The 13,887-nt window shown below is 38.6% G+C and overlaps 1 protein-coding gene across 1 annotated transcript in view; it reads left to right on the forward strand.

Moving 5' to 3' along the window:
• Positions 1–6: 6 nt before the first annotated feature.
• The window catches only part of mospd2 (motile sperm domain containing 2), a 15,922-nt gene continuing 2,041 nt past the window's right edge, over positions 7–13,887 (forward strand). The window contains exons 1-14 of the mRNA XM_020596490.1: positions 7–803; positions 903–960; positions 1,405–1,560; positions 2,507–2,593; positions 2,714–2,868; positions 3,820–3,880; positions 3,973–4,011; positions 4,102–4,226; positions 4,713–4,886; positions 8,692–8,810; positions 12,078–12,171; positions 12,634–12,730; positions 13,330–13,450; positions 13,585–13,687. Coding sequence (XP_020452146.1) covers positions 771–803; positions 903–960; positions 1,405–1,560; positions 2,507–2,593; positions 2,714–2,868; positions 3,820–3,880; positions 3,973–4,011; positions 4,102–4,226; positions 4,713–4,886; positions 8,692–8,810; positions 12,078–12,171; positions 12,634–12,730; positions 13,330–13,450; positions 13,585–13,687 — 1,422 coding nt within the window. The 5' untranslated portion in view covers positions 7–770. The remainder of the gene's footprint in view (positions 804–902; positions 961–1,404; positions 1,561–2,506; positions 2,594–2,713; positions 2,869–3,819; positions 3,881–3,972; positions 4,012–4,101; positions 4,227–4,712; positions 4,887–8,691; positions 8,811–12,077; positions 12,172–12,633; positions 12,731–13,329; positions 13,451–13,584; positions 13,688–13,887) is intronic.

Consider the following 13,887-nt stretch of genomic DNA (forward strand, 5'->3'; position numbering starts at 1 on the left):
TGCTGATGACAGCTGCTCCCTCAGCTCCTTTCATGAACGTATTGCCTTCTCGTTCAAATGAAAGGCTGCGGAATATTAACTCGGTTTGTTCAGAGTCGTTTGTGACTGGCACTTGTTTGCTACTGAATTCGATTATATTTCCACGGAGGGAAAGCCGATGGGGACTTCGATGCAGATCATCCAAGAACAAGCTCTCCATTATACAATAGCGAAATTTTGGAGCCTACCAGGTCCGATCCCTCTTTATTGACCGCTTGAACTAACGCTACTGCAAAGTTGTGAGACGTCACGTTCATAGCAAAAGTATCACCAAGTTGTAAAAGTGGACGAATATCTGCTAAAGGTACACGGAAGTGTGAAATTCAGCTGTACCAAACGTCTCATATCGGCTGTAATATCCAGCCTACTCATAGCAGCGCGCCATCTGAAAACAACCGCTTCCCGTTAGTCCAAATGCATTGTGGGTGAGAGTTGGTAAACAAAGTGGCGTTAAGCTAAAATGTTTAGTTCGCTCGTCCTGTATTTAAACATATCCACTATGTGAATGACTCGAAAGGCCCTTTGTATTCCCGGTGATCAAGAATACAACTCAACACTCCTTCTATTATTTTATTTCAAACAAACAACACAGCGGAGAGGTGTGGCTAAGGTTGGAGCCAAAATGGCGATGACAGGACGTCATTTTCCCACTTAGCACTGATTCATCTAACATTACTTAGCTAAGAAACAAGTGCGGAATTGAACTGCTGCAGGTCCGGAGACAGTTGAATATGGCTGAACTTGACCAACACGAAGGAGAGCAGGTATCGTTAAAACCGTTAGAACACGCGCCTCGTAGTTGATTTACAGATTATTCTGTTTAAAGCAACATGTATAACCTGAAGGAACTCTTGTCTTGACAGGACCTCGAAAAGAAAATTGTGGAGACGAGACAAAGATTCAAGAATGAGTTCCTGCAAGGTAACACAGTTATTTTGGATAACCTGGCATTAAGTTGCTCCTAGACCAGCCCTTTTTTTGTATTAACTACTTATTTTTGTTATTGACGTTTAACGCCACATCATTTTTCATAATGCAAGTTAACTGTCAGTTGCTTAACGTGTTGTTAACTTGATGTTAAATGTCCAGATAAGCTCCAAACGATAAGAAGCTAACGTTAACTACTTAGCACCGTATTGCTAAGTACTGTAACGTTGGTATTTAGATGAATTGCAGCCTATATACAACTATATGGCTTCCAGGTGGCCTCTTTTTTGTTTAAAATTACACTATATTATGGTAATTATAGCTTGAACAGTATTCTAATTTGGAATGTTAGTGTGATTAAAAGTGAAACCTTGCATATTACCTCTTTTTTTTTGCATTTGAAGGTCACGTGATTCAGCCTTTATGTTGTGTTTACAGACTCGGCAGATAAGTACGATTCTAGAGATGTGGAAAGGTTTCACAAAGATGATGTCCTGGTGGAGAGCTACCTAGCATGGAGACTTTATGTTGTTGATGATGCTTTGAAAATGATCGATGAAAGTCTTCAGTGGAGAAAAGAATTTGGTGTGAATGGTAAGAAAACATGCTGAATGTGATATACACAGTTTCACATCACCTAGTCATAGTATGAGTTGTAAAACCCAATACCAGTGCCATCCTTTTTGTGGAATTCTTTACTTTGACAAATGTAAATGTTTTTAAAAAAGTAAATTTTAATTAAACAAAAGAAGCCTGTGTTCAAAGAATTCAGAATTCCATGTCCAATCATATGTCTAAGAACTTATCCTAAATAATCAGAGTATGACCACGCCTTTAATTCCAGTTTTAGGTACTTGAAATTTTGGTTTCTGTTGCCACAGTTTCAGTTTCAGTGCCAAATAAATATTCAGTGTCCTATAATTGACACAGTGTTGTTTTTGTGCTGTTCTGGGATGAATCCACACAGAATATCATTGTGTGTTAAATACCTATGCAAAGGCAACCCCCTGAGAACAGTCTCCACTGTGTCTGTTTTCTAAGTAATTTCTCATAATAGCTGTTTTGTTTTTTGTTAAATCATTACCACAAATTCAATTTAATAAAGAGTTGTGTTTAGAAAATTACATTTATTTGAGTCCGTAGTATCCAGGGGCCGTGTAACTTTGGCCATATGTTTATTAGTTCTTTATTTAATCACACTTCATTGTATGTCAGCTCAAGCTGTGTCAGGAAGACCTACTTTCAGGAAACTGGGTTAACTTTTCTATTCTGGTTATGCAAAGTGAGTCACTTCCTCCAAAAAGTCAGAAGTACTGCTGTTTAGTTTGGGTTTACATATATTTTTACAGTTTGAACTGCTTTAATCTGTTTATATTAAGGAAAAGTGAAAAAACTGCCTTATGTAAGATATTGTATGTCTATGAAAAAGGTTTAAACAGTGTACAGAACTCTTACAGTCAATGCTGTCATTTATAGGTCTGCTTTAAATGACAACAACCACCAGTTAACAGTGTAATGTGTGTCTGCCTGCATATTTCAGATCTCACTGAGAGCACCGTTCCCACGTGGATGTTTGAGACTGGTGCTGTCTTCCTCCATGGCTATGACAAAGAGGGCAACAAGCTCTGTATGTTTTGTTACAGATCTCCTTAAACTCTGCTGATACAAACACAGCCTTTTTTGAAACTATTAAATCTGCCAGTTCCATTAAATGCATTTAAACATTCACTTTGTTTTCTGTATTTAGTCTGGTTCAAAGTAAAGCTGCATGTCAAGGATGCAAAAGTAGCCTTGGACAAGAAGAAGTACGTTGCCTTCTGGCTGGAGCGCTATGCGAAGAAAGAACCTGGGATGCCGCTTACTGTTGTCTTTGACATGACCGAGTCTGGCATCAGCAACATAGTAAGTCCATGATGTTGGTCTTTCAGATAATGTTTTTGTAGTTGTGCCCTAATACAAGTCACAGTTTTTTATATAAAGTTTTTAAAGGAACATTTTCATTCCCTTCCTAATAAACTGCTTTACTCTAAGTTTGAAACTTTGCCTTGACTGTCATTGAAATGCTTTTAATATCCTCATAGTTCTTGGTGTTTGAGCTGTGCTCCTGCAGGGACTTATGCTTTTTCAATGGTTTTACACTTTGGAGATTAAAGTAACCTTAAAATCCCATCGGTCAATTCGAGCATACTGGCTAATCTGTAAACTCGCTGTGTCACAGGCTAGGTTAGCTCCTTGCTGGAGCCCTCTGTCAGCAAGTGCATTTCATTGGCTAGGCTCTCTCCTGGAGAGATGGCTCAATTAAATACAAATAAACCATCACAAACACAGCAAAAAGGATGGATAGCTGTGCAATGAGTGGATTAGAAAACCAGACTGAAAAACAGCCTTATTGAGACTTGATGAAGCAAGTGTAGCCAATATGTTCTCATTAGGGCTCGGGAGTGAGGCTCTTGCATAGCGATGAGGCTTCTGGTCAATTATGGAGCCCACAGAGTTTTGAGATTGTATCTACATATTGACTGTTGTCTGATGATTGTAATTAACATAAATCAATAAAATCGAACAATGTTTTACCTGAGTATATTTTTCATAACAATTAAAGTGCACTGTCGTACAAAAAATAGCAATATAACACCCTTATCTTTCTCAGACAGGATTTGAGACAGATCAAGTGTGGGATCAGTCAGATGAGCTTGTAATGAGTTTTCATTTTATGTTAAGTGGCTTACTTCAGAGCTAGAGGTGGTTAAGAGTGAGCAAACATCCTCTTGTTGAAAATCCATAAAGTGTCTTTTATAATTGAAGTCCTCTATGTGGGTTTGGTTTTGAAATTATTTTTCCATTGTGTTTCAGGACATGGACTTTGTGAAGTACATTGTTAATTGCTTCAAAGTATATTATCCAAAGTTTTTATGTAAGTAACAAACGTTATGAAAGTACAATAAATATTTATCCAGATGCAAATACTTTTGCACTCACTCATTTTGTCTTTACCTGACATTTCAGCCAAAATGGTCATTGTGGATATGCCTTGGATCATGAATGGTGAGACTGAGCCTTCCTAGCAGTCTAGTATATTTTTATGTCCATCAGTGACCTATCAGAAATCTGGTTTTAAATATGTCTCACTTTCAGCTGCGTGGAAGATTGTGAGGTCGTGGTTGGGTCCTGAGGCAATCAACAAACTAAAGTTTGTACCGAGATCAGAGGTCCAGGCATTCATAGACGCGGAGTACCTCCCACCTCACCTGGGTGGAACGGTATGTTCTTATGTTTCTCCAAAGCTTGGCATCGTGCAGAAAGATGGTGTGTGCACAATTATTTTGTGAACCTTTACCACTATAAAATGAATGTAAACCATTTTAAGAGAGAGTTTTATCTTGAGTAGTATTAATACTAAACTGAGATCTGTAATAATGTGTTATTGATAGCATTTGTATTAAAGGAAAAAATAAACATTTTTCATGCATGTAGATGTTCTTCATACTTTGAAAGAAATGTTCAGATTTGTCAGGTCACAACTGTCCAGTTAATAATAAAAGTGAAAGTTATCACTTCAACAACAATAAACAGGTTTGAGTAACAGAATCTCCAATAAAAGTGAAAGTTATCACTTCACTAAATAAACAGGTTTGAGTAACAGAATCTCCCTTGCATAACCCATTTTGACTCATGTGGAAGTCATGGGATTTTCAGTACTTTACAAACCACGCTTCTAGTGATACAACTTCTCTGGCTACATTCAGGACCCCTTCAGATATAGCTACCCGCCTCTTCCTGATGATGACTTCCAAACTCCCATCTGTGACAATGGACCTATTGTTAGTGAGGATGAGACGGAGAGCAAAGAGGGTGATATGGAGAGCAAAGATGCCCTTGAGTCCAGCTTCAGCTCTGATGTTGCAGTAAAGCCCAAAAAGGTACCTTTTATTTCATGTTCATATCATGCATTAGCAGTTCTATCAGAGTAAATGTGCAAAAAACCTTAAACTTTAAAAAGAAAAAATCCCCATACACCATTTAATTTTATTAGAATATAAGGCAGGATTTCTCCTTATGTGGGTATTTTGATGTCATTGTTTGTCTGTGTCTGAATAGAGATGAGGAAGTGTTTTTAATATAGACCTGGTAAATGAATGTGCATTAATATTGCAGATGTTGAAACTAATACATTTAGCAGGGCCAGTGTTTCTGTTGCCAGTGTCACTGCTCTCATTTCGAGTTGTGAGTCGGTCTGATTCAGGCATTTCAGGCAGTGGTGTCCATTTCATACACATATAGATGTGCCCTGCTCCCAGTCATATTAAATGACATATGATCAGAGATTCCTCCTGTTCCATCTTTCACTCACGTGAACCAGACATTACAACATGTAATTAAGACACTCTGTGGAGACAACTGTGATTTAAGTGGCAAGTAATGCCCTGATTTGTTAGATGTTAAGCCCTTGTTCATTGTCTCTGTGAAGGTGACTCCTAATGTCTTTTGCTGCAATTAAATCCTGCCAACAAAGCCTGTGCATTACAGCCATCACACTGCTTCTCTCATCCTCTCAGCTATTCATATCATCCACAGAGGTTGATAAGACTGTTACATCTTAGGATGTTCCTTGTTTGTAGCTGGATTTCTGTTTATCCCCAAATGAGTTTTCCTTGAATGGTTGCAGCGTCATTTAGTTGTCTGGCTGTCATAGTCGGGGAACAGCAGAATTGGGGTTAACCTACATTTAATGTGAGTACTAGGGCATATCTGACTGTAGTTTATAGCAGCTGTTGAGATTTTTTCTATCCTCTGCCCATAGGACATAGCGGTGCTGCATCACCACCAAGCTACTCCCATGAGCCTCCTAAGCTCTAATAAACAGTGCTCCCATTGTTAATAAAGGCCACATTGGTCATGCCCAACAGATTTAGATTTACAAAGCAAAGATACCCAAATCTGTGAGTTGTTAGCCTCGAGTTGGCAACAATCTACAGACACAGGTTTTAACTTTGTTAATGTTCTTAGAAACATGTAGTCACCACATGTTCTGGAGTATTTTTGGTGAGAGTGGGGGTGTACATGATCTGCATAATCCCAGAGAAAAGGGGCATAGCTCCCTATTATGGCATTAGTCTTCAGGTACTAAACTTAGTAGCTGTGTTATAACAAGCACTACATTTATCTGAGGTGTCAGACTAGATTTCTAAAAATTAAAGACCAATTTTTGGGAAAAGAGGAAGATATTTTCCAGGTTAGCTTGAGAAACTAACATCACACATCCACCCTACAGTGACACTGCTACACACACGCAGTGTCGTATAAGTGCAAGAATATCCCTGACTACAGTCAAATGTTCTCAGTGGGTTATTGAGGAATGGTCAGGTTGGGGGAACAGTAGTTCATCAGTTTTTCTATAAGCACCATCTATGAAACATGGATTGTTCAGCAGTTAAAATGTATGTTAATGAGTATTCATGTGAGTTCTAGTACTGCCACTGGCTGAAGGTTGCATGCAAATTATTGCTGAAGTCTGAAAATTTTCTGAAATCCACCCCTTTAGCCTGAAGCACAAGGCTTTGGTGTTATAAGCATGAGCACCTGCATAGTAACTTCCTTACAAACACATAGTTGTATATGGAAATGATTATACTGCTGGATCTTGACCAAAAGTGAATCTAGGGAATCTACAGACACAATATAAAGAAAATCAAGGTTAATTGAGATGAGAGGAGAGTTGTGATAAGAAAGATTAATAGAAATTTGTGATGGTTAGAGCAGGTTAACTACCAGTGCCTATATGTCTGCAGTGCATTTGTATTGGTATCCTGCGCTGTAATTAAATCTGTGGCACTGCCAGTATACCATCCTGTCAAGCCCACTGTGCTTGTGCAGAGCTCTGCATCTGATCCATCTTATCTAAAATAAACAAGAGACACCCCACCACCGCCGCCACCCATCTCGACCTGAATTCTTCTGGGTTCCAGACAGCTCTGTGCTGAAAACCTGATGGCTTTGGGAAGCTAATTGCCTTTCTCTCTGTTTTGAAACAAGGGCTGGAGTTGATAAGGCAGTGTAGGATCACACCCACACAAGGAGCTCTGAGTCCAGAAGATTTCTACCGGCTGGAAAGGCAGGTGTACTCATTCGAATTACCGTGAGTGCACCTCCCTCACAGTCGATCAGTGGCATCTCCACCCTTGGACATGTTCATCCCTTGTCCTAGACCTGACATTTCAATTTGACCCTAAAAATTATATTGCACAGTTTTTTAAAAAGAAAACGCAACATTTCAGATTTTTATAATCGAACGACGCAGGCTAATGGTAGCCTACCTTTTGCACTACTGTCCATTAACACTTCAACATTTGTACTGTATCTTGTAACCTCAGATTAAAAACGAGATGATTACTGTTATGTTTACAGTAGACCAAGTATTCAACCTACAGCACTAAATCATTAACCGTGCCTGCCTTTGAGGCAACTTTTTATCAAACACTCTGTGCCTTATCGTCTAATTGTGGAGAGAGCTAATGATGTAGACGGTCTAGTTTTGTGCCTTTTAATATGGACTGTGTAATTAATAGACGCTGCTCATTAAAGCATTTCACTAATCTTTGATTTTAGGATGGCGTAAAACATTTTCAACATTTTCTTGTGGTCTTTGCATTTCATATCTTACACAATGTGTAGAAATCATAGTATTCACTGATTTTAGGGGTCTGTTTTATTTCACTTTGCAAATGGTTGTTATAATGAAGTGTTTTTTGTTTTATTTTATGATTTGTTTCTCAAAACAAATTGTCATTTAATTTGTTCTTTGTTAATCTGTAATGGAATTTTATGGATATGGCAAACTTAATGGTATTCTCACAAACTCTACTTTTAATTCTAATAGCTTTGGTTCAGCATTCTAATATTTTGGTGTTTAATTATTTTTGATTCAAATTTGAGTATATTCCAAGTTTTCTCCTCATATTATTAACCCAATTGTGTTAATCTTGTGCTTTAAAATGACAAATAAATAGATATTTCACCAGCAGCTGATTCTCTTGATGTCTTCATTGTGGCAATTAAATTAAGATATGTTTTGTTGCTTATCACAGCAAATGTGACCTTTCTCCTGTGAGTCACACATGTTCCCATCACATGTCCACTCACCTTTGGCCCTTCCCTCCATTCCTCCCCTGACGGGCTCCTCCTCCCATCTGTTACAAACCGCCCACTTTATCCATAACATCCAACTCGAAGGCTGACGTTTCAGAATTTCTGTCCTGTCAGCTGTTGTATGGTCTTCTGGTTGGTCTGGGGATTTAAGTCAAAGTTTATGTCTGTTTAACTGGAGTGGAAGTGTCCGTGTTTGACTGATATCATGACCTCTGTCCTGACTAAACTAGATTTTAGTTTCTTTATGGTGTTAAAAGTCACAAGTTTGAGTTATTTTGGTTCCATATTTTCAAAGGGGCTTGCTTGTTTATTGCTCTGTGCTTCCCGTGGAGACTACTAGGAAGAAGGGTCACAAGTCATGGGGGTTTCTTAATAAAAGAAAAAATAGATTTTGTAAGAAATATTCTATTGTGGTACCAATGCATTGACATAATTTCACAAGAGCCATTTCTTAGTCTTTAATATGACAAGGGCTTCTTTAACTGCCACGAAGGACAAGAGGCAAGCATTTTAACTTTATGGAAGGAACTAGATGTCTGCTGAGTCTCTTTTATAATTGAGTGCCCTTTGTTGTTTCAGGTGAATTTCCTGGAAGACAGTTTGAAGTCAGAGGACAATGATAAAGCAGACACAAGCACCAGGACCAAAGGAGCCAGAAAGCCAGTGACCACATTCAAAGGCCTTCTACTAGATGTTAGGTACAATTGGTCATCCTTCTCCCACTTCCATTTTGTTGTCACCTACATATTTGCACTTCCATCATGGTTGCATTTCAGTTAGAAAAAAAATAGTTTGCACACTTAAATTTGCAAGTTCCCAAAAACTATGGCGATGCAGTGCTTCAAAGAGGACGTTTACAACAGACAGTTTGAGAAGGTTTTCTTTTTTTTAACCTAGTATTTTGTTTGAGGACTGGTGTTATTTTATGTCATGCGATCTCTTAATTAAAGGTGGAGCCGACACATTTGCAACTTAGCTTGGTCCACATTGATATTTGCCTATCCTTGCAAGTCAAAACAATTAGTTGGGGTGTATGCCATTAAATTTGAAATGCATTTATGTCCCCCTCAGGATGAATGGTAATCACTTAGGTAATTTTACTGACTTTTCATTTAGCACCATCATTAGGTCAATATCTAAATTTGTCCAATATTGTGGTATATGACCAAATACTGCACTTTTGTGTTTAGAGTTAATTAGCTATTGTAAGCATGCTAACACACTAAATTAAGATACCTGCATAACATCAGTATGTCAGTGTTATTATTTAGCACATAGCACTGCTGTGCAGCCTTACAGAGCTGCTGGCATGGTGGTGGATTCTTAGTCTTGTTTATAGTGGTTGAGCAGGTTATATCAGTTACATAACTTGCATAGTCTTGTTCAACTGCACCTGTACCCAACTAGAATTCGATGTGCGTCTTTGTAGAACTCATTTAAGTTTGGGAGGCATAAGAAAGGGGCTGAAGGCAGAGAAGGTGACTGGTCATCAAAGGATTGCTGGTTTGATGCTTAGAACCGATGGTGTATTTATCTATTATTCCATTTTCTGTGTGCAAGACACTGCAAAGTCTATTCAGGCACTGCTCTGTGTCTGACACTGTTCCCTGTGAATAAATATTTGACTGTGTATTAGGTCCACCTACTGTAGCTACAACAACAAAAACTATATTACACCTATATTACATTCATGAATGTAATATAGGTGTATCTAATAAACTGGCAACTGTCTTTAGAGCCATATGAAAAAAGACATTCCAGTTCCCTTGTATATGTTGACTAAATGTTCTCTACACCTATTGACTTGAAGCCTAAAGCCATTATTGATGTGTTTGTACTTTTAGAGCTCAATTGATCTGGACATGCAGGAGCATTGCAGCTGCTACAATCAATTGTTCATTGAGTAGAAATCTGTTGGTGGTTTTAATTATTAATGCTGCCACAGTAATCAGTGGTAATCACTGGCAAACAACAGGTTAATCTTTAAGAAAGGAGCACTTCTCACACCGCAAGCACCACAAATGTGTATTCTTCATTTGCAAATAATGCCACTGAGTTCTGTTTTCACAGAGTGGCGGCTTTGATGTGAGGATTTTGAAAGCTCGGAGCTGTGATTTATAGTGTTAAATTCAAATGAGTCTTAAATGTAGTTAGGTTGGCGAGCCTTATTTTGAGGCCAGGGGATTTTGAAGGGTGTAGTGGGCTTTGAGCTTGTGTTTGCCAGCTTGATTTCAGCCCGAGCCTAAAGACTAGCTCCAAGCTCATGTTACAGCTGTTTTACTGAAGAAAAGAACATATGAGGACACAAAAAAGAAAAACTAAGTCTTTGTTCTCTGCAGGTCCAGTCCATGAAACATAGCCAAGCTGCATTAGTTAGAAGCTGTATACTTATGAGGCACAATCCATTTGCAAGTTTCTTCTTGGTAAATTTTAAGTCTCCAGTGCAGTGAGTGCTTATTGTTCACTGAGGCTGAATTCATCAAATCACGTACTATTTATAGACAAATTCAACTGCAGTGAACTTGGTTAAAAGAAACATGGAGTGCTCACCAGAAGCCATGCCTCTAGCCTGCCTAAAGTCCAACCTATATTTCAAATCCATCTTTATTTATTTTCATACATCTCTCAGTAAATCACATCTCACCTTCTCCTTTGGTACTAAATCAGAAGCCAAGAAGGAGAAATGTTGGTTTAATGATGTCACCCACCATTTTTTGCATCAGTTTGCTGGAATACTGTTGGTTCCCCATCTCAATGGATAACCAGTTTCCACACAGTCAATCAGGCTGCTTCATTTTAAGCTAAGCAATAACATCAGCGTTGTGTGATGGGCAGATGGCCACTCTGACTAAAAACCACACAATAACATACTACACAACACAAAAGTCACAGACTTTGATCAACACCTCACAATAGCTTTTTTCACTGTAGTCTTGTTTCACTTAGAACATGAACGCATGTCTTATCCTGAACCTTAGGTTGTTGAACGAACTAACAAACTTTCACTGGGGAAAGGTGCGCTGCTAATGTCAGTTTGGAGACCAGCTAATTAATGAGCTGCTCAGCTGCAGCACATTAAACGGCATGTGAACTTATCTGCGATTATCACTTGGGTCCATTTAGTTGCTGGTGCTCACTTGTCAATACCACTGCTAGCAGCACACTGTCCCCCTGTATGGCTTGTAAACTACAACATAAGTTGCCTCTTTCTTGCAAAAAGGGATGACTAAATGTGATTTCAGCTGCACTTTAAAACTGGGTAATAATGCTATTGCTTGAAAAGCACCAGATGCAGCTTTTCAAGCCAATCAAAAGCTTGAGAGAGATGCCGACCACGAATAGGCAGCTTATCAGAGACTGTGAGAAAGACTTGAAGTGTAGTCTAGAACTGTGAAAGAATGAATCTTTAAAAAAAAAAAAAGAAAAACTGATTTTTTACTTGATGAACTGAGCAAACAGTTTGATCATTTAATCGATTGACTAATTATTTCAGCTTCATAAAACATATGCCACTTGTTATATGTAGCACATAAGCACATTATCAAACTAAATGATAAGGTCTTTGAGGTAGATATTACCTGTGCATTGTCAAAATGTTTGCAATGGGTTCTTCCAAATGAAACTGTGTTGGGGAAAATCTTGAATTTGAAATTATGTTTATGATTTTTGGGAGCTGCAAGATATTGCTACTATATCATCCTCCAGGAAGAAGATCATACCACACAGACATGCATGCACAGCAGTCATAGCAGCTCAGTCTTTAATGTGCAAAACAGAAACAACAAAGCATGTTGCGAAGCAAATGGGAACTCCCGTCTGCATCTAGCAGTTGTTTGCATCTGTAGTACACACTTTATATAGCTCAAAGCTGCTGCATTTTATTTAAGACCTAAGCGTCTGGTTTCCACTCAGACAGCTTTCTAATGTAGCCTCTGACCTACTGTGTGTGTTTTTTCTCTGAGCAGCCCCGCAGAGGAGCTCAGCTTTGGTTCTGGAGAGACCGAGAAAAAATGTCTCATTATCCTGAACAATGTGACCAAAAATCAAGTGGCCTTCAAGGTGAGTACAAAGGCATTCACATGCATGTGCGTGTGCCAACTTGGTTGAGCTTAAGTTTGTGAGCACAGCATGAGTTTATACAGTGACTCCTAAATTAATATAATGATAAAGACTATGAGATTCAGTTGAGTAGTTTGTTCTTTGATTAGCCAAACAATGACCGTGTTTACAGGTGATTAGAAGTTGAAGTCATTCATTAAACAAAATAGCCTAACATTGACTCGTTCCAGTTTTCCAAATGTGAGGATTTGTTGCTTTTTGCTATCTGCTAACAGTTTACCACTGTAGATTAAAATTTCTTTTAGTTTGAGTGTTGGACAAAACACACTTTGAAGAGGTTGACATGAGCTGTAGGAAATTCTGATTTGCATTTTACCTCTTTTCTTACATTTCATAGACTAACTATTTAAATCTTTGATCAAACATATGATTTATTAAGGGTGTTTTTGGTGTCATCCACAGGTGCGGACCACAGCACCTGAGAAGTACCGAGTGAAGCCCAGTAGCAGCTGCTGTGAACCGGGAGCTTCAGTAGACATAGTGGTGTCCTTACATGGAGGTACTGCACTTCAGCTTTGCACCTTACTCCCCTCACAGCAGATGTTTCTAAATGCTGAACCTCAGAATAATCAAATGGTTCACTCTTCCCAGCAGCCACTTTTCTTTACCTGGTATATACAGTATATTTCAAAAGTTATAAAAGAATCATCTCACCAAAACTCCTGTGCATGTAAAATTATTTTGTGACCTCGGAGCTCTGAAACGTCAGCTGTCGGTTATGATGTACTACACATATCTCTGAAAAAGCACTGCCTCCCATTTAAGGCTTATTTTTGGGGGTTTTTATTGTTGTTTTCTTTTTTTCCAGTACTGTCATGTCTGACACAGATTTTTTTTTCTTACAAATCGCCTCTATTTCACCTCACTTAAGTTTGTTATTGATTTAAAGAACAATTTAAATTTTCTACCACATGAACTGTAAAAAAATCGAGCCCTTCCCATTTCTGTATGAATGTAAGGGTATTTAACGGGATTGTTTGCTCACAAATATGTGGATACTCTTTAATACCTACAAACAGCAACAGCACTATTGTCCTAATTGTATTGTCTTAAATGAATTTTTTTGTTTTTGCTGTCCCCCTGAATGGTTTCATACAGGTTGTCAAGTTTCTCCACAGGACAGATTTTTGGTTATGGCTGCTGAAATGGACAATGTCGGATCACAAGAGCTTACACAGTTCTGGAAAGAAGTGCCAAAATCCAAGGTCATGGAACACAGGTAGGACTCTGTGCTCCTGATTTAACCATGTCGGTGAAGGAATTTGTGCGCACTCTTGATTGCAGCGGTAGCCTGGACTTGGAGGCAGCATATCACCCTGATGGCCACTGCTCATTAGAATGTCTTTCCCTCAGGTTGCGCTGTCGTGTTTTAGAGCGTGTCAAACCAACAGCGAGCCCTCTCAGAGGGAGTCCTGTGGATAACGGGACCAGTGGGCAGCAAGAGTTAAACACAGTGGTGAGTTCTGGTGGTGTAACTTATCTTTAAGTTACACTGTGTTTGTTTATTATTTATCTTAATCTCACATACAGTATATACAGTGACTAAAAAGTATTCACCCCCTTGGATATTTTACCCTTTTATTGATTTTTTAAATCAATCATGGTCAATAATTTGGCTTTTTTGGGGATTGGGCGTGAGCAGCCCTTTTCACGTGT

This window comes from Monopterus albus, unplaced genomic scaffold, assembly GCF_001952655.1.
Source record: "Monopterus albus unplaced genomic scaffold, M_albus_1.0 scaffold30.1, whole genome shotgun sequence".
NCBI lineage: Eukaryota > Metazoa > Chordata > Actinopteri > Synbranchiformes > Synbranchidae > Monopterus > Monopterus albus.